At 38.9% G+C, this 19,632-nt stretch overlaps 1 protein-coding gene across 4 annotated transcripts in view; it reads right to left on the bottom strand.

The window, feature by feature from the left end:
- Positions 1-15,768: 15,768 nt before the first annotated feature.
- Positions 15,769-19,632, bottom strand: part of dhrsx (dehydrogenase/reductase (SDR family) X-linked) — a 37,747-nt gene continuing 33,883 nt past the window's right edge. For all 4 annotated transcript variants that reach the window (XM_042716440.1, XM_042716439.1, XM_042716437.1 and 1 more), the window contains one exon: positions 15,769-16,971. In XM_042716440.1, the coding sequence (XP_042572374.1) occupies positions 16,795-16,971 (177 nt within the window). In that variant the 3' untranslated portion in view covers positions 15,769-16,794. The remainder of the gene's footprint in view (positions 16,972-19,632) is intronic.

The following is a 19,632-nucleotide window of genomic DNA, read 5'->3' as shown; positions in this document are numbered from 1 at the left end:
AATGACCAGTACTCTCAGTGTTGTGGACTTTAGTTTCCCTTGTTTTACCGCTCACCCTTGCCAGCTCTCTCAAGGGGGAAATGCTTGTGACGCTGTTCCGGATCGGGATAACCTACCATGGTCCCGTGGAGCTCCCAGACACAACAACCTTGACTGGAAGGAGGCAGGTCATTTGGTGTCTGGAGAGCCTCCGTGGTTGATCTTGTTCCCCAGAGATCGCTCCAGCGTCAGCTCGAGCCTCAGACCTCGCTCCAGTGCTGGCTCCTCGAAATCGTTTGCTGTGCCTGCTCCTCAAGAGCACCAACCGGTGCCAGCACCACGTAAGCACATACCCGATCCCCAGTTAAGGGCTCCAAGCCCTGAGTTCAGACCTGTAAGTTCCCCCCCGGTCTTAGTTCCTGTTGTCCTTATTTGGTCCTTCCTGTGCATGTTCTTGTCATTTGAATTCGTCTCCATTTGTGTCTCATTATCAGTTATCCTCCTCACCTGTCTGCCCCTCGTTATCTGCCCTAATTAGTTCTAGCTTGTGCTGTTTTCCTTTGTCTGCTGTTAAATGTCATCAGTGACGTTCCTGTGTTCGTTGGCTCCTTGTTTCTTGAATAAACTCCATCAAAGTATTCTCCAGCATCTCCTCGTCCCTTCCTGCCTGAGTTCTGCTGTTAAATGTACACTATCCTGCTTATTACACAACTACTCCCCAGGTACATAAATGGCGTGCATGGTCATGAAATAACCTATTGATATGATTTTTTTTTATTTTACCAGCATATTATCTTGAAACTTCCACTTTCTAAGATAATATAACATGATTAAGAAGCATTTCTAGATTATCTAGCATGAAATTCAAATGTTTTGAAAGTAATATTGAAAGCAGAAAATTACATGTTTAAAATATTCTGCAAATTGTTTTGATTTTGTTGTCTAAGCAGTTAGAGAAAAACAAGCCTTTCTTAAGAAAATAAAAAAGGTCTCATTAGTTCCCATAAATTCCTAGTAGTTAGTGTTAGTTAATGCATTAACACTAAATAACAATGAACAAATTTGTTAAAGTATGTATTAATCTTGTATTGTATTAATTGCAACCGTTTGTCAACAAAAACACCAGTTTATTGTTAATGTTAGTTCAGGTCTATTAAATAATATTAACATAAAACTTTTTACTGATTTTAACAATGACTTACTAAATGCTGAAATTGACATTTAATGAAAACTTTGGAAGTATTTTTTTTAATTAAAAAATTTTACATTTTCATTTTGTTAACTGATGTTGCTAAATGTAGTAAAGTGATGCTAACAAATGAAACCATATTGTAAAGTGTTACAGAATATACCATTATGTTTTAAGACTAATAGTAGAATGGAATAGATTTTATCTGAGAACTGTAGTATGTATTTGACCTCTGACACAGAGCGCAACACACCCGAGGGAAAGCAAGTCTGCTAATAAAAATTCATAGCATGACTCTCTCTTTGTTCCTCCCCCTCCCTATAAACAAAACAAAACAAACAAAAAAAAGCCCAGAGGGGGCAAGATACTGTTCCTCTGATACTAGCTTGTCTCCTTTGCATTGTCATTATGAAAACCGCTTATTACTACAATATCGCTAATCTGAAATCTCTCACAAAGGGTAAACAACCACTGAGCAGCAGTCAAAATGACTTACGACCTAAAGCATTTGTTCAAGACTTACCAAAGACCTTGAAATTTCATTTTTTTTTTAAATTCTTAGCACCATAAACTAGCGAAGTGATAGAGTAAAAAATAAATAAATAATGGAATTCACACATTCACATTAAACAAAAACGCTCATATACAGCAAAGCACACAAAGTTTTTTTAAGCTGCCATTACCCATTCATCTGTAACCAGTGTTGCCTGTTCTCTAATAAAGCATTTTGATACAAAGGGTCATTGTATAAGCCAATCTGCAGAAATGGACCAGAAACTTGTCTTCTCTCCTGAGTCTAGTAGTTGGGTACTGTACAAAAATATGCAAAGCCAAGGCTAAAGATTCTTCCTGAAGTTGCCTGTAATTGCTTGTGAACTTTATGAACTCTTGTTGAGTTCTGAACTCTTACCCAAATAGTCTAGCCTAAACCATGCTAGCCAACCAATGCTTGATACCTTAAACAAACAAAAAATCACCACAGAGCGAGTATTTACAATATTAGGGAAATCCAATGTCATGATGAAAGGTACTGTTAGCAATAACTACGTTCTTCAGTATTGTGATATTCATAGCATACAGTGAGACAAAAAGAGAAAGAATAGTTGAAAACAAATCACAATAAGATCAATAACATGCATTAAACAATCAGAGTGAACATTAAAATGAGATTAAAATGGCTTGTAGCTGTTTCTGAAGATTCAGCTCGTATAGAAAAAGGTTTTAATACCATGGCAGAGAGAACTCAACTTGAGAAAACACATTACAAATAGAAAAAGCACCCAGCAAAAAATTTTTTTGTTTTAAGAAAACATATTCATCATTTGAAAGCATCAATCTGTAAATACTCACAACAACTAAATTCAAAATGCTGTGCAAGTAGCCCAGACCACAATGGGGAACGCCAAACAATGCTTACAAAAAAATACCATGTTTTTGTTTTAGTTTATGTGTTTTTAATGTTTTTTTTTTTTTTTCTTTCACTATGGTTTTATTATAGTAAATGTGTAAGGTTTTTTTTCACAGTTGTACAAATACCATGGTTAAAATATGGTTGTGGCAATAGGGGCGTGGTTCAGCGAAGTCTGCAGTGGGGAGAGAGAGTCGGGAGACAAACGGTGAGTGAGTTTGGTTAAACGCAAATAACCAATACCTGTGTCTTGGTCAGTAATCGGCATGGAGAGAGTATATAACGCCAGGAGAAACAGGTGGTGTGTGTGAGAGAGAAGGACTGCTGACTGGTGGGACCTTGACTGAGCTGGAAACCTTGACGAAGTGAAAGTTTTTTCACAACTGTGTTTATGTTTTTTGTGCTGTGTGCACAGCGATCTGTTTTAGACTGAATATATGAGAATAAAAGCCACCATCAGCAGTCAAGCCGACCCTGTCCTCTTCCTTCCCACACAAGAACCTCAGTACACTGGTGCCAAAACCCGGGAGGGAAGGAAGAAGGTGAGCCCACCGCAATGCAAAACTCTGTCCTCGTGATGGCCCAACAGCTCCAGGACTTCTGCCGCAAATGGCTATAATGGCTGAGGGAGGAGCGACGTGAACCAGATCATCGACCGCGTGGTGCTGGAGCAGTTCATCACTCGGCTCCCTAAGAAGACCGTCGAGTGGGGTCCAGTGCCCACCGTCCCACGTCGCTGGACTCCATGTGGCCCTCGGCCATCCATCTGGCAGAGGACCACATGGTGGCCTGCCTAGGGGTCGGCGAAGCTCTTCCTCTGTCTCTCTCTCTCCCTCTCTCCCCCTCCTTCTCTCTCTCTACCTATCCCTCTACCTAGGTCTCGTTCGCGCCGGCCCTCCTCCAGGGTTCAGTTCGCGAGTCCGAGAGCCCCGCCAAGGGGGGCAGGACTGACCGCTCCCGGTCGGATGCCGCTCCTGTTTCTCCGCTCTCTCCACGCCAATTGTTTTTACCCCACTCTCTGCCACTAGAGGCCGGCCTGTTGGCTTTGCGGGGACACGGAGCATTTCGTGGATAGGTGTCCAGTAATGGAGGTGGGAATGATGATCCCGTGTCCCGGATTTCCCACAGGCCGCCCCCGGTTCAAGCCTGGCTGGTACCAAAACCCTGTGAGTATCAAGGGGTACCTATCAGGCCTTGCTGGATTCAGGATGTAACCAAACCTCGATCCCACAAAGCCTGATTCAACCTGAGACATTGGATACAAGCCTCTTGGTTAGGGTGGGGTGTATTACACGGGGAGGTGGTGGAATATCGAGTATGCCTGTCATTATCCAATTCGGGGACAAAAACATAGTGTTGAGGTGGCAGTTAATCCCGCACCTCCGGCATGCGATAATTTTTGGAATGAATTGGCCAGCGTTTTACTGAATTATGGGTTGTTTATGCACAGATGCCTCTTGGGGGAAAAATGCATCGGAAGGGGGTGCACGAGTGCAGTTGGGAGAGACTGAATGGGGCCCACTGAGTTCTGCTTCAGGGGAACAGAGCGAAATCGAGAGACTCATTTCACTCGGAACGCAATGACTTTCCCTGGAGCAGTCTCAGGATGAAAAAACTTTGAAACATGCTTTTGAACAGGTCTGTACCATCTATGGTCAACCCCTCCAACCTGCCCGTGCTTATCCGTATTTTGCTATTATAAGAGATCGGTTGTATCGCGTGTACCTAAGACGCTCAGACAAAAGAAGATACAACCCAGTTATTAGTTCCAAGGAGCTGCAGGAAATGCTTTTCCAGCGGCTCATTCTAATCCAGTGGTGGGGCACTTAGGACAGACAAGACACTAAATCACCTCATGACCTGATTCTTTTTGGCAGGCATTCACGAGAATGTGCGCAGGTGGTGCGCGTCTTGCCTGAATGTAAAATTGGTAAACACACTGCCCGCCCCAAAAGTGCCTTTGCGCCCCCTCCCATTAATGCAGGTCCCCTTCGAGAGAATTGGTATGGACCTCATCGGGCCATTAGAGCAATTAGCAAGGGGGACATCATTTTGCATTAGTCATAGTGGATTATGCAACACGATATCCGGAAGCAGTTGGCTCTACTGCAGCATCTCCACCCAGAGTGTTGCTGACGCGCGTTTCGTTTAATCTCCCGAGTGGGGTATTCCGAAGGAAATCCTCACTGATCAAGGCACAGTGTTTATGTCATGTACTTTACGCAAAATTTTATGAATTATTGGGTGTTAAATCAATTCGTACCAGCGTCTATCACCCACAAACCGACGGCCTGGTCGAGAGTTTTAAGTCCATGATTCGTAAATTCGTCCAGGAAGACGCCAAGAATTGGGATAAATGGTTAGAACCCCTGTTAGTTGCTGTGCGAGAGGTCCCGCAAGCTTCCACGGGGTTTTCCCCCTTTGAGCTTCTCTATGGACGCCAGCCCTGTGGGGTGTTGGACGTCCTAAGAGAAACTTGGGAGGACGGACCATCTCAAAGTAAAAACGAAATTCAGTATTACTGGACTTGAGAACAAAACTCCACACTTTGGGGCGGCTATCGATTGAGAATTTGTTGCAAGCCCAGGACAGACACATTCGGCTGTATAACAGGGGGACTAAGTTAAATTTTCACCGGGAGATAAAGTGCTTGTATTACTCCCAACGTCAAGTTCTAAATTACTGGCAAATTGGCAAGGACCGTTTGTGGTCACACGGCAAGTTGAGGAGCTCGATTATGAGGTAGTACGGTCTGATAGGAGCGGAGCACGTCAAATTTACCACCTCAATCTCCTTAAAAAATGGAATGATGGCAGGATCAGTGATGCTGGCGACGGTTATTAATGGAGAGGAGGATCTTGGGCCAGAGGCAAATGTCAAAACACAATCTCTCACTCTGGCCTCAGGTGGAGATCACATCTCGCCCTCCCAGCTCACTGATTTAGCTAAGTTGCAAGGCGAGTTTGCAGACGTTTTTTTCGCCCCTACCTGGATGTACTAACGTTATTCAGCACCATATCGAGACAAGGCCGGGCGTGGTGATTCGCATTCGGCCGTATCGCTTGCCTGAACACAAGAGAAAAAGTAGTTCATATAGTGGGTTAGTTTTAGTTCTGAAAATGGACGGCTCAGTTCGTTTCTGTGTGGATTATCGCAAGCTGAATGCTGTGTCGAAGTTCGACGCGTATCCAATGCCGCGGGTTGACGAACTGCTTGATCGGCTCGGTACGGCTCATTTTTATTAGACACTGGACTTAACAAAGGGATATTGGCAGATCCCCCTTGTCACCATTGTCCAAAGAAAAGACAGCTTTCACAACGCCGTTCGGATTACACCAATTTGTTACCCTTCCGTTCAGGCTGTTCGGGGCACTGGCCACCTTGGTTTTGTATTTGTTTGTGTTGTGAGTATTTGCAGTGCATTTCTTTATTTTTTTTGTTTGGTATTGAGTTGCAGTGCTTTTCTGTTTTTGCAGCACATTTTGTATATGTTTGTGTTGTGAGTATTTGCAGTGCTTCTCTGTTTTTGCAGCTTGTTTTTTTCTGTATTTGTTTGTGAATATTTGCAGTGTATTTCTGTAATTGTTTGTGTTTGTGAGTATTTGCAATGCTTTCTTTCTTTTTTTTGTGTTGTATTTGCAGTACTTTTTTTATTTGTTTGTGTTGTGAGTTGCAGCACTTTTCTGTTTTTTGCAGCTCATTTTGTATTTTGTTTGTGTTTGTGAGTCTTTGCAGTACATTTTGTATTTGTTTTGTGTTGTGAGTATTTACAGTGCGGTTCTGTATTGTGTTTGTGTTGTGAGTATTTGCAGTGAGATTTCTTTATTTTGTTTTGTGTTGTAAGTTGCAGTGCTTTTCTGTTTTTGCAGAACAATTTGTTTTTGTTTGTGTTGTGAGTATTTGCAGTGTGTTTCTGTATTTGTGTTGTAAGTATTTGCAGTGCTTTTCTGTTTTTGCAGTGCAGAGGTCGCCATCACCTGAGTATTGACTTTTCCCCTCAAACACTGTTTTCCCATCAACCCGTACCTTGCACTGATTACAAGCTCACCTGATGCTTGTTTATGGGGACTATTTAAGCCTCTGTCTCGCACTCACTCCTTGCGAAGTTTTGTTTTGCACCGGTTGACATTTCTGAGTGTTATTGTCTTCTCTATTGGGATTACTGTGTTTTGATCCTGGACTGTTTTGGGTCTCTCTCATTTTTAGATTGTACGCTGATGCCTTTGAACATCTTGCTCTGTTGTACTGTAGGACTGTTGTTTACTCTGCTTGCTGCCTGCCCCGATCACTCGCCTGTCTTATTACTCTGCCTTTGTCTCATCTCTGATAACCCTGTTCACTGTTGATCGATCATCACCTGTATCACTGTGTACTCTTTTTAAAAGCTGAAAATGGATCCTCACTCCGCTGACTCATCATTACAGTTTCTATATTTGCCTGTGTTGTATTTTCAGCATGTTTCTGTATTTTGTTGCATTGTGGGTGTTTGCAGCACGTGTTTTTCAAACTGATGGTTTCTTAATTTGCAGGTATTTTTTTTTTTATTTTATTTTATTTTTTTATTTTTTTTTGCAGCACGTTTTGAGCTCTCTCAGCCACTGTAGTTTTTTAACATTAGCTGTTTTCCAATTAAGTAAGCTATTTTCTGTGAATGTGCGAGAGGTTCTGATTCATTAGTCACTATAGGAAGAGTAATTTGAAGAACAATAAGATGATGAAGTATAATTTTGAAGAAGTGCAAATAACAGTAAAACTATTTTCACTACAAACCAGTGCATTTATCATTATGATACTAAATTAAAATAACATGATAACAAATACCAATTTACAATAAAAATCAGCATAACGGACTGTTTACGTCCAGGTTAAATTATAGCTAATGACACTGGAAGCTTCACACTTTGAAGTTATAAATGGTCACACATTCTTATATATTAAAAATGAGGTGAATATTTGCATGTACAGTGCAGTTCTCTCGTTTTAATTTTTTGGGGGGGGTTGTGTTTTAAATAATATTTAGAGCTGCTGAAACTGAAAATTAAACAGAAACAGTGTCATATTAGAATAATTATTAGTTAAAGGGCTTTGTGCTATCACAGAGAACAAAAGGTCAGTATGGGATTTGTTCTTCATTGAAATGAGAGAAAAAACTGGTACTTTGCTACTGTATCTCCACTTGTGAGATCAGAGTCAGACTCTTAAGAGTTGTTAAATATGGATGATGGCTGTGCTTTGGTTGGGATGGTTGAGGCAAAGAGTGCAAGTCTGAATGTAGAGGCTTATCGTGACAGCATTACCCAGGTTTAAGCAGGCCTGCTGGTTTGTGAAGATAAGGCCTTTCCACCGAGCCTGCTAAGGGGGCACCGGAGTTATTAGCAGTCATCTAACAGCTCCTAAAATTGCTCTTTTATATGGATCTAGGGCCAATCCCCCTTACCTCAATTCTATCCAGAAACCAGGAAAAGTAGATCTTAGATCAGGGGTGAAAAGGGGGACATTTCTGGCAACACCCTTGGTCAGTGAGTCTCTCAAGCTGTGAGGGAAATGTAGTGGAGAGCTGGCAGAGGATTTGTATGATTATCCATTGCAAGTTCAACGGCTGGTGGACAGAAAGCTTTCTCGAGGACATAATCAGGAAGACCTATTTAGAGAGCCCATTAGAGGCCGATCTGTCTTGACAGGCCAAATTTCTATTTTTTAACTACAAATTATCCTAGCTTCTAGCATTTGTGGGCCCTAAGCAAACCCCCCATCAGTGTGTTTACAACCTCCAAACATTTTCCACCACCCTGAGGCCTCAGAACAGTTTCACTATAAAAAAAATTTTTTAATGTACTGTGAGTTAATTTCGAGGAATGTTAGTATTTAGGGATGACCCACTTTTAAACTGTTCTGGGTTAAAATGGCCCCTAGTGGCCTAGGGGGAAGGCAGCTTAGGATAGGTAAATAATATCTAAATAACCTAAATTCCATAAAAATGCATAATTTCATTGTAAAAATTACTAATTTTACTCAGAAATAAACACAAAGTTTGCTAGTGAATTTCACAAAAATACATAAAAATACAAAGAAATGGCAAGCGACACATTGAATTAAACATGAACTTTTAAAGAGGAAAGAATGAAATAGTACTTTCTAGTGAAATGCACTCAGATAATCTTTGTTTATTTACAACTTTTTATGTATGTATGTATGTATTTGCTCAGTCATTCATTCATTCATTTATATATATATATATATATATATTATATTAGTGACCTTATTACTATATAATATATATCTTTTAGTTGACCTTTAGGAAAGTTAGTTTTATAACCATTTTATTAAATGAACAATATGGCCACAAACAGCCAAAGTATGGGCCCCCCGTTTTTTTTTTTTTTTTTGAAAACTTAGGGTTAAGGGTTAAGACAAATATCGTTAGCTGATCAGTCTTATCAGGACAGCCTTATAGGTGCTGTATGTACATTTTTGACTCTACTAAAGCATAAAAATACCATAATATGTTTGCAGATATTTAAGAAACATGCCAAGTAACATACTTGTTTATATCTGAAAAAACAATGCTACAGTCAGTTATTCTTCTTTGAAAATGTGTGTTCCGGCCAGAATGTGGGTCTTTGTTTGGTTTCTGAAACCCGTCCTCTGCCAGTTTTAACCAATTGTATTTCGGCACCATGGGTTGCCAGTTGGTGGAAAATACAGCATTTTTTTATTTCATTTTCTTTGCTGCGCTCGTTCCAGCAGGGGGGAAGCTGTGGTCTAATGGTTAGAGAATCGGACATGTAACCCGAAGATCGCAGGTTCGAGCCTGAGTGGCGGGGAGGAGTTGTAAGCGGGGGGAGTGAATGAACAGCGCGCTCTTCCACCCTCAATACCCAGGCTGAAGTGCCCTTGAGCAAGGCACTGAACTCCCAATTGCTCCCTGGGCGCTGGAGCAAATAGCTGCCCACTGCTTTTGGGTGTGTGTTCAGGTGTGTATGTGTTCCCTTCTCACTGCTGTGTGCACTTGGATGGGTTTAAATGCAGAGCACCAATTCAGAGTATGGGTTACCATCTTTGGCAAATGTCATTTCACTTTCTTTTCACTTTTACTGTTTGTGTCATCAATCTGGCAACCTGTGTGTGCGACAACTCTAAGGAGGAGGGGCCGGATGAAAAAAACCCTCTCCAATATTTTGAATTTGGACTGCAAACACTGAATTTGGACTCAACCACTCGGTGTCAATCCTACATACAGCACCTTTAAGTGTACAAAATCCGGACTTAAAGTTGTAACGGATATTGTTTATGGTAGTACTGACAAATATATTTAGAAGAGCTTGCATGATTAACAAGTACGTACATGCCAGGTTTTGATTTCCATGATTTAAATTTGACTCCTGAGTCCTGATACATATATATTTTTTTTAATTATGTTTAATGTGGCATTCTTATATAAAACACTGAGACTTGGAGAATTATCCAGTTTTAAATATTTAGTTTTATAATATTTAATATTTAAAAATGTTTAAAATTAATATTTAGATATTACATATTTTTAATATCATATGCTGCTTATTAATAGTTAGTAAGGTAGTTGTTAAGTTTAGGTATTGGGTAGGATTAGGGAAGTAGAATAAGGTCATGCAGAATAAGGCATTAATATGTGCTTAATTAGTACTAATACATGGCTAATATTCTAGTAATATGTGTGCTAATAAGAAACTAGTTTAAGAGACCCTAAAATAAAGTGTTAGCCTACTGTTATATTACAGTACTTTCGTAGGTAGGTACACTGTAAGTACATGTAAGTGCACGTACTGTAAAATAAAGTGCTACTACTTTTGTCTAAACAAACTCCTTGTTTGCTGATTATTAATCATTAGTGATGTTAAGCTTATTAGGGATGTAGAATATGGTCATACAGAATATGTGCTTTATAAGTACTAATAAACAGACAATATGTTAATAATAGTCATGCTAATAAGCAACTAGTTAATAGCAAGAATTGGTCACTATACTAAAGTGTTGCCCAGTTTAACATTTATACTTTAGTATACCATTTATACCATTTTTATCATTGTTTGCATGACAAGAAATGTCAGCAGTATTAGGCTGCTTATGACATCTTGGACAGCATGTGGCCCCTATTGGTTCAGGAGTTCACATATCTTATTTCACAATTCATATTTTTTTATGTATAGAGAGAAAAGGCAGTGAAACCATTGGGTTATTGTGAAAAAAAAGGAAAAAAAAACTGTTTAGAACTGGTGTTTGTCTTCAAAAGACTAGAAGACAGTTAACTCATTTGTTGGACAGAGGTCTATAAACCAGTTGATCACTTTGACATGATGACAGTCCACCAATTGATTCGATTCAGCCGCAGCCAGTTACCTGGCCACGTGTATGTCTTTTATCGAGCAGACAAAGCGAACAAGTCTGATGCACAAATTAGGGTCAGATAAGGATCTAAAAAGCTGGATTCCAGACACGATGGGGGACCAACCGGAGCGCCACAGAAGCCATAGAGTGATGGGCAAAGTGTAACAAGCCCTGGCTAGCCTGTGACAGTGATAAATTAGAGATAGCCATCCTTTCCAGGAAAATAAACTACAGGGGATCATGGATCAAGTCAAGCGCATATACAGACACACACTCCTTCACACACTAATGTGGCCCGTGGACACTAATCAGAGATTTATGGATAAGACAACAGCTCTCTGCACAAACCTTCTGCCCCACCCCACTGAGAGAGGGAGGACTGATCCTGGGCAAATCTGATAGATGACTGATAGAGTGAAAGGCATGCTGATGAGCCTGCTGGTCACCTCTACAAACAACTCATTGAAAATATGTTTCTGCAAAAGCTTAAATATCCTCCTCCATACATTTTGGGTCCACAAGAGGCACAATAAGTTATATCGTTATTTCTCAATCACAGATGCAGGATTATTAAATAGAAGTGTCATGGAAAAATATGTGCCTGTGGAAACAAAATGGTTGCAAATTGAGACTGCATTGTTTGATAAAATAAAATAAAATATCCAGTTGTTAAATAGCGTGTTAAATTTCCTCTGACTTTGGTAACATTCTATTATGTTGTTTGTTGTAAGAATCAAGGCAAATCACAAATGATATGTCCAGTGAATGGAAGGTTAAAGCTCTATCCCATTTGAAAATAACATACCCCCTACACGAAAATCATAGCCTAAACCTAACCAATAGTTGTTTCTGCAAGGCTTTGAGCTCTTTTGTGGAATGATTCGTGACTTGTGTTTCATGGGATTCTAACCTGAGCACTCTGCATCATAAGTGCAGTGCTGTACTAGCTGGGCTACAGAGCAAGCTTACTACATCACAAAAGCCACACATATGGACTTTCAAGGTTTTAAATTAAGGTTGAACCACTGATGTCACATGGACTATTTTTATTGATTTCCTTACTACCTTTATGGGCCGTAAACATGATAGTTCCATTGCTGTCTATGGAGGGATTTCGTGAAAAATATCTAAATTTGTGTTCTGATGATTAACAACAGGTCTTACAGGGTTGGAACGATATCAGGGTGCGTAATTAATGACACAATTTTAATTTTTGGGTGAACTATCCCTTTCAGTTGTTTGTTGAAACTTTTGAGGGATTCAGTTGTCTGGATGGAGTCCCAAGTTGTTAAGAATGTAATTTATGCATATAACCCTACATGGGGACACATTATATGCATATAGGGCTTTAGGAGATTTCTAGGACTCTTCTTACATTTTTTAAAATGTTTTATTTTATTTTCAAGAGCCTAACTGTTATGACTATAGGCTATACATTAAATATGCAGCTTCTCTTTTGCTTAAAATATTCTTAGAAATATCATTCTATGAATATTCAGTGCTCTTGATTTCATCAGGAGCAAATCCAAACTGAATATAACATCAGAGATGAGATGTGCACGTTCAACTTTAATACTAAACTTTGTCAAGCTGCTGCATCTAACACAAATCCAGTCATCTCTTAACAAGGGCCGAGTTCCAGTTATAAACATAAAAATAAATAAGACTAAAAAATGCCACTGAAACTGTATGACGTTCTTTTTTCTGTGAAACATAAGAAGATATTTTGAGAAATGGCTTTACTTTTTTTATTTTTTTCAGCGGAATGAAAGTCAACATTACATTTACATTTAATCATTTAGCAGACGCTTTTATCCAAAGCGACTTACAAATGAGGACAATAGAAGCAATCAGATGAACGAGAGAGCAACAGTGCTGTGACAATTCTCAGTTAGTCTAGATCAGTACACATTTTTTAATAGAATAGAATAGAATAGAATAGAATAGAATAGAATAGAATAGAATAGAATAGAATAGGTAAGTGCTAGTATTAGCTTGTCAGGTGCTGGCGAAAAAAAGAGGTGTCTTTAGACATTTTTTTGTAAATGGCCAAAGACTGCAGAACGGAAGCTTCTGGAGGGTGCATGAATTTGAACTAGTGAGTTTAGGTATATTGTTTCAGCGCCAGTGGTTGTCTTGTAGGCAAACATCAGTACCTTGAATTTGATGCGAGCAGCTACTGGTAGCCAGTGTAAACTGATGAAGAGAAGTGTAACATGAGCTTTTTTCCGGCTCAAACTAAACCAGCATTCTTCAAAATATCTTTCTTTTGTGTTTAGCAGAAGTAGTCCACTGAATCATCGATGTCTGAAGACAACTGCAAAAACAGGTGCACATTTAGAAGGCCACATCTGATCAGCAAGTATTTGCGATCAAGAGTATCATGTAAAAAGCAATCAAATGTGTTAGTATTTAAATATGTCAGCGAGATGAGTCTTGCATGGGATTGCATGTGTTTGAGAGTGGGTGCTAGGATGTGCTTGAGATGGATGTCCCACAAACTGCCAAAGGCTTTCATGACAGAAAAAAAGAAGAAAAAAAAAACTGAAATGAGTCATCTGCTCCTGTAGAGGATTTCAGGTCACATCTCTTTCTCTCTCTCTCTCTCACACACACACACAGCCTGCAACAGCCATCTCTTGAAATGTACCATCTGCTTAAAGCAAAATGTACAACTATTATTTCAAAATGGTGAAAAAAATGTTACATGTGACTATGCGTGACTGAACTTGTTGTGAAGTATTCGTGAGACCTAAATCATTTTCAAATGAAAAGTCTGTCTGCAACAAAGGATGAATGAAGCCTTTTTATTCTATTCAATTTAACAGAGCATGTTGATCATATGACTTCTGCTTGGCAAATGAGCGGCCCTGCACAATTTCTAAAACCCAAACAACATAAATTGGCTTTTACATCCCATATTTTCGTTTACACTTCAACATTAGCAGAAAAAAAAAGAAAAAAAAAACAGCCAATGCAAGAGCAAAATCAGTTTTTATTTAGACAAGAGCCTTAGAAGAGAAACTCATTCACTCTGTTTTCTACAAGAGCTGAAGATGAGACACTTCAGAGTCTCCTGGCAAGATAATAATGCTGCACTCTTTTCTCAGTCTCCATCCCTCTCTTTCACACACACAAATGACAGAAACATTGGGCTCATTCACAGTGCATGTGGCTGAGGAGCCAAGTACACAAAATCCTCTTTGCACATTTTGTATTGAGACTGTTTCTCGATTGATTTATCATCAGCCATTTGGTGCCTTCGAACACTGTTATTAATTTATTTCTCAGTATCACAACCATATAATTAATCTATTGGATCATTATTATCTGTGCATGGAAGTTTTTTACTCTTCCTATAATGCTAGATACATTAAAATACAGCAGCACTTCAATTAGTGCATAATTAGAGTACAATAAGCAACACTAGGCAATGATAAAAGCAAATTCTCAAAAGCAATGCAAATGGGGGAATATCGTCATCTCTCTTTTAACCAAAAGCTTCATATCCCATTCCATGTACCATACAGAAAATGAACTCAATTAGAGAGGTTTAAATGTGAACACATTTGGTCAACTGCATGATTGACACCACATAAAACACACAAATAACAGGCACATTTTGACACTAGTACATTTAAATTAGAATTTAACAGGTCAAAGTGGTACTTTACCAAAGTAGAAAGCAACTCATTTTACAGTACTTTTATACATTGGTATTTATGAAGCGACATCTTCTGTTGGAAAATGTTTAAATTTTCCATTATTTCAAGACTTAATTAGCTGGTTTGCTATTGCACATCAACCTTGGGTAATTACATATTTAATAATAATAATAATAATAATTGAATAGGATGTCTGAATATATTTAAAAGTTAAAGGGGTCATATGATGCGATTTAAATTTTTCCTTTCTCTTTGGAGTGTTACAAGCTCTTGGTGCATAAAGAAGATCTGTAAAGTTGCAAAGACTAAAGTCTCAAACCCAAAGAGATATTCTTTATAAAAGTTAAGAGTCAACCACGCCATCCTAAAAACAGCGTCATTTCACACAAAGAAAGTAACATGCCCCCACATGACCTGAGTTTCATGATGTAAGTGAAAATTTGCACACAACGAAATCCGTCCAAATGTTCACGCAAAGAAAGTGAGCGGACTGTTTCGTAACTTTTATTCTCTTCTGTTGCCACTGCTGCCATGTCTGTGGAGTTTCACTGTTTTTTGTGTTTCGTTGTGAAAGTGAAACTACTTTGTTTGGCCTTCAAAAAAGATGGGACACGACTAGCAACGCGTAATCAGTGGTTAAGTCTTTTATCAGAATTTGACTGGACACAAATGTTTGTAATGTGTTCCAGAACAGTCTAGTGATGTCGGATTCAACCTAAATATTCATTTTACCGGATCTTCTTGTGTGAGCGCATTTTATGAAGGTTGAGCACTACGCACTAATCCACAAATTACTTAAGTTATTCAGTTTATAAACGTTCCTGACACTTCCTCTGACCCGGAATACACCAATATCCAGAGTTATTCAGTTACTCCTAACAGTACGTTGACTGAACTGCTAAAAGAGAACCGATGATGGGATGTGCACGAACAGAGCAGTTGGACTGAGTCTCGTGCTGCTGGGAGACGTCATCCACAGTATGTTAAGGGGCGTAACATTTCCGTCACACGCTTGAGGCATTTGGCAAATCACAACACACTGCATAGTTGGCCAATCAGAGCACACCTCGCTTATTAAGAACAATGAGCTTTGTAAAAATCGACATGTTTCAGAAAGGCGGGGCATAGAGGCGAAACAATAATGTGCATTATATGAAAATAATGTGGTTTTTTTTATCCTTACACCGCATAAACACATTGCATACACAAAATAAGGTTCTTTTTAGCAATGTCATATGACCCCTTTAAGTCTCAAAGGAAAATCTGTTGAAAAAACAAACAAAAACCAACTACATTATTACACATTGGAATCACAAAACCTGAGCACGTCACAGTTACGAACAGAACAGTTGGACAAAATTTCCCCCTCTGGGAGAAAGAAGGTAAATGAAGGTGAGGCACCTGGCATGAGGGCAGCCGTCTCTTTTGTGGTTAAATTTAAAACACAGCATTGCAAATTGCACAGTGAGGGAATGAAAAATGAAGGGCTTAGCCAGACAAATGTTTTTCCCCCTTAGCCCTTCTGCAGTTTGTGTTTAGACAATTAGATGCGGTAGGCAGAGGGAGGAATGACACTGACTGATGGGTGGAATAACCCAACGTAGGCGCCACTGAAGATATACAACAATACTAACAAAGAAAGACGCAAAATCCTAGCACGGAAACTTAGAGAATCAACAGACACAGGCTGGTATTTGCCCAGTTAAGAGAGATAGAGATTTCACATATAATCCTTTTATCCTTCGATTGTCTTTATAGTCTGTTGACAAATTCCAAAGGAAAATCAGTAGAATAGCCATTGCGACGGTCCTGATTCATTAAGCACCCAAAAAGGATTAGCAGAGAACAAGATACTAGATTAGTCAAAATCACTGTTTTATTTGCTTAGTTCAGGGAAAAAGTGTTCCCAAGAGTTCCCAAGTGAGGAGGAAGAGAGCCGTTTCAGGATGGAAAACAGCGATCTTGTCACATTTTGTTGAGGTACATGTTCCCAAGATGTAGTCTAAGATGGCTTGTGTGAACACTATAAAGGTAATGAGATGATTTAAAGACCAAGGGACAATTCGGCAAATAGGGATACTAACTTAAGGCATGAGGTTGAATTTTTTTCAGGTGGATGTTATATGGACTGTAAGATGAGGGCCCGAGTCTCAGGGATCAGGAGCTCAGGTGCTGATGTTCTCTCAGGTTTATTGGAGACCCACTAGAGCACAGCTTTCTTTCCACAATTTGTTTTGCAGCCGTTGGTCATGAGAAAGTGCTGAAGACTCTGTCTTGCGTCCGTTGTACAGATACAGTCCTCCGATCCCCTCCAGCTCGGAGGCAGCTGCAGCATAGATGGCCGTGGATGCTCCTTCTGCAGGCGTCTGTGGATGGACAGGAATCAGAGATGAAGTCAACACAGATATTTCATCAGAGACGGATATTAAATATCTAAGAAGGACAGGAAAGATGATCCTGATTCCTGGAGTAAAATATACATTTTTCATTTCTGCCAGTGTCAATGACTTCATGGTCCTTGTACGTGACAGCCATCGCAATGTTACAGTGCATTTGTGCTCTAGTGTTCTTCTTAGCACTTGAAGTCTAACCCTAGTACTTGACATATATCCTTAGCTGCTAGCACTGGTAATTGCCACTTACATGTGCACTTTCTTGTAAGTTGCTTTGGTAAATAAACCTGTAAACAATGTAAGCTGTGTAGGAATGTTCATTTTGGTTATTTTTCCTAACCAACAACCGACGCTTGTTTATTAACTGTTAACTGACAAGATTATTTTAAATTAGAATTGAATTAAATTAGAAAGGATAAGTGTCTGTGACCCGTTAAAAATACTAATATTTGTTTCCCGGGGGTTAATTTTACCACCGTGATGTTATGCAAAACATTTTGTTTTACGTAGATATTGGAACGCGTGTGAAGGCTGCATAATAAATAATAATATGCCATTCAAATACATTGCAAATACGGAAATATTTGATTTTGTGTCGAATGAGAGACCCAACGTTGGTTTTAGTTTCGTTTTAGCCTAAATGATTTCATTTTGGCTTGTCGTTTATATTGCTATAACTTCTTAAAGGCCTATGTTTAATTATTGTTATAATACTGTTACTTGAAAGGATTTGTTGTGGAGTGAGGGGAACTAAAATAGCCTAGCTGTGTTTACAGTTTATTACAATGTTTGTAAACATTTTGTGTTGCATTAGGCCTATTTCTGAATGAAATAATAAAATGCGACTTATTATACGTGACATGTTTTTTTTCTCTCTCTAAAAAAACAATTTGTTTTTTTTTACATGTAGCATATTTTAACCATGCAGCAAATCTTTTAAATATTTTGATAAATTAATGAAAATAAATAAATAAATGACTTTTTAAACCGTTTAACTGATTATATTAATCGGTCAAAATTCTTAACGGTCAGTTAACGGTTAACTGGTTGAAATGAACATCCCTAATACGCGGATACGCTGTTCATGCTTTGATCTGAAGGTAAACAGCGCATCTGCGTACATACGTTGCATACAATATTTACGTATGTAATACTCTCCAAAATGACACTATAGGGCGACACGGAGGAGACAAATTGCTGAATAAAGTTGTTATTTTTGTTTTCTTCGCGCACAAAAAGTATTCTCGTAAAATTATGGTTGAACCACTGATGTCACATGGATTATTTTAACGATCTCCTTGCTACATTTCTGAGCCTTAATCGTGTAAGGATCCTTGCTGTCTATGGGAGGGTCAGAGAGCTCTCGGAATGCATCACAATTATCTTAATTTGTGTTAAGAAGATAAACAAAGGTCTTACAGATTTAGAACGACATGAGGATGAGTAATTAATGACAGAATTTAAATTTTTGGGTGAACTATCCCTTTAAATATACATTATTATATCTATAGTTGGACTTCAGCACTACTTCTGTACAATTAAAGTGCATTAAGTACAAAATTAGTGTACTAATTAAAATCCAATTTAGCAGACTAAGTACACAAGTCTAGGTGCAGGGTATTTTTACTGAGTACATAAATATGTAAATGTATTTGTAGTGTACATAGCATGAAATAAATGTATTTCAAATACAAGTTAGTATATCTATTTTTCACTGGGATTCTTTGAATTCAGTAGAAGAATATAAGTTATACAAGATTAGATCAACATTATGGCGAGCAAATGATGACAGAATTTTCTTTTTTTTGGTGAATCCCTTTTGACATGACATCTCAAAATCCTGTGCTCTTGATGCAAAACGCAGATCAAATGAAAAGCAATTTTTTGTAATGGCTATTGAATTCATTACTTATCTGCCAAAACACTGTAATGTCTTAAATTATCTTTATTTTGGGGCTTTTGCTTATGTAATTCAATTTATTTATTGTTATTCCTAATTCATACACTTTCTCACGTGACTCTTGCCTCATGTTTACACATGATGCTTTCCAGCTGCTGTGGTTAATTATTCAAATTATCCTTCTAATTGCAAATGTTATGGCTCGCTTCCACATCAGAAGATCTAAAAGTTGGGCAGCACAGTTGGTGAGATTGATATGCAGACGGTCAGTTGGACTTTGACCTCCAGACGGATCAATTACACAGGACGGCCGAACTTTTCTATAACCGCTGCCAGATTCTGTACTTCAAACGGCTCTTTTTGAGGCCAGGCAATTGGGGCTGAGCACTGTTTTTCTCTTTCCTAGATCTCTTTCGTCTGAGGGAATTTGGATTTGAACTACAGGAGCCACAATGTTTCTCTATACTGAGCTGAATCAATACAGCACAAAGAGTGTGAGAAAAGCTTCTCTCTTAAAGCTGTTAGTATTGGGCCATACTGTGTGCTTAAGGCGAAATGGAGCAACAGCTGCGGTACAGAAAGACTCATCACCTCTATATACAGTTTTATAAGGCTAAGCACAACATTTACAGACACTATATATCCGCGCAATGGTAGAAATGCATCAACCAGTAGAAATTTTGCTGGGTCGTATACACATATATTTGCATGGCTATCAGCGAACAGGGCTGCTT

The sequence above is a fragment of the Cyprinus carpio genome, chromosome B1 (genome assembly GCF_018340385.1).
Source record: "Cyprinus carpio isolate SPL01 chromosome B1, ASM1834038v1, whole genome shotgun sequence".
NCBI lineage: Eukaryota > Metazoa > Chordata > Actinopteri > Cypriniformes > Cyprinidae > Cyprinus > Cyprinus carpio.
Note: the sequence above shows the minus strand (reverse complement) of the source record. Positions and strands in the feature narration are given on the sequence as shown.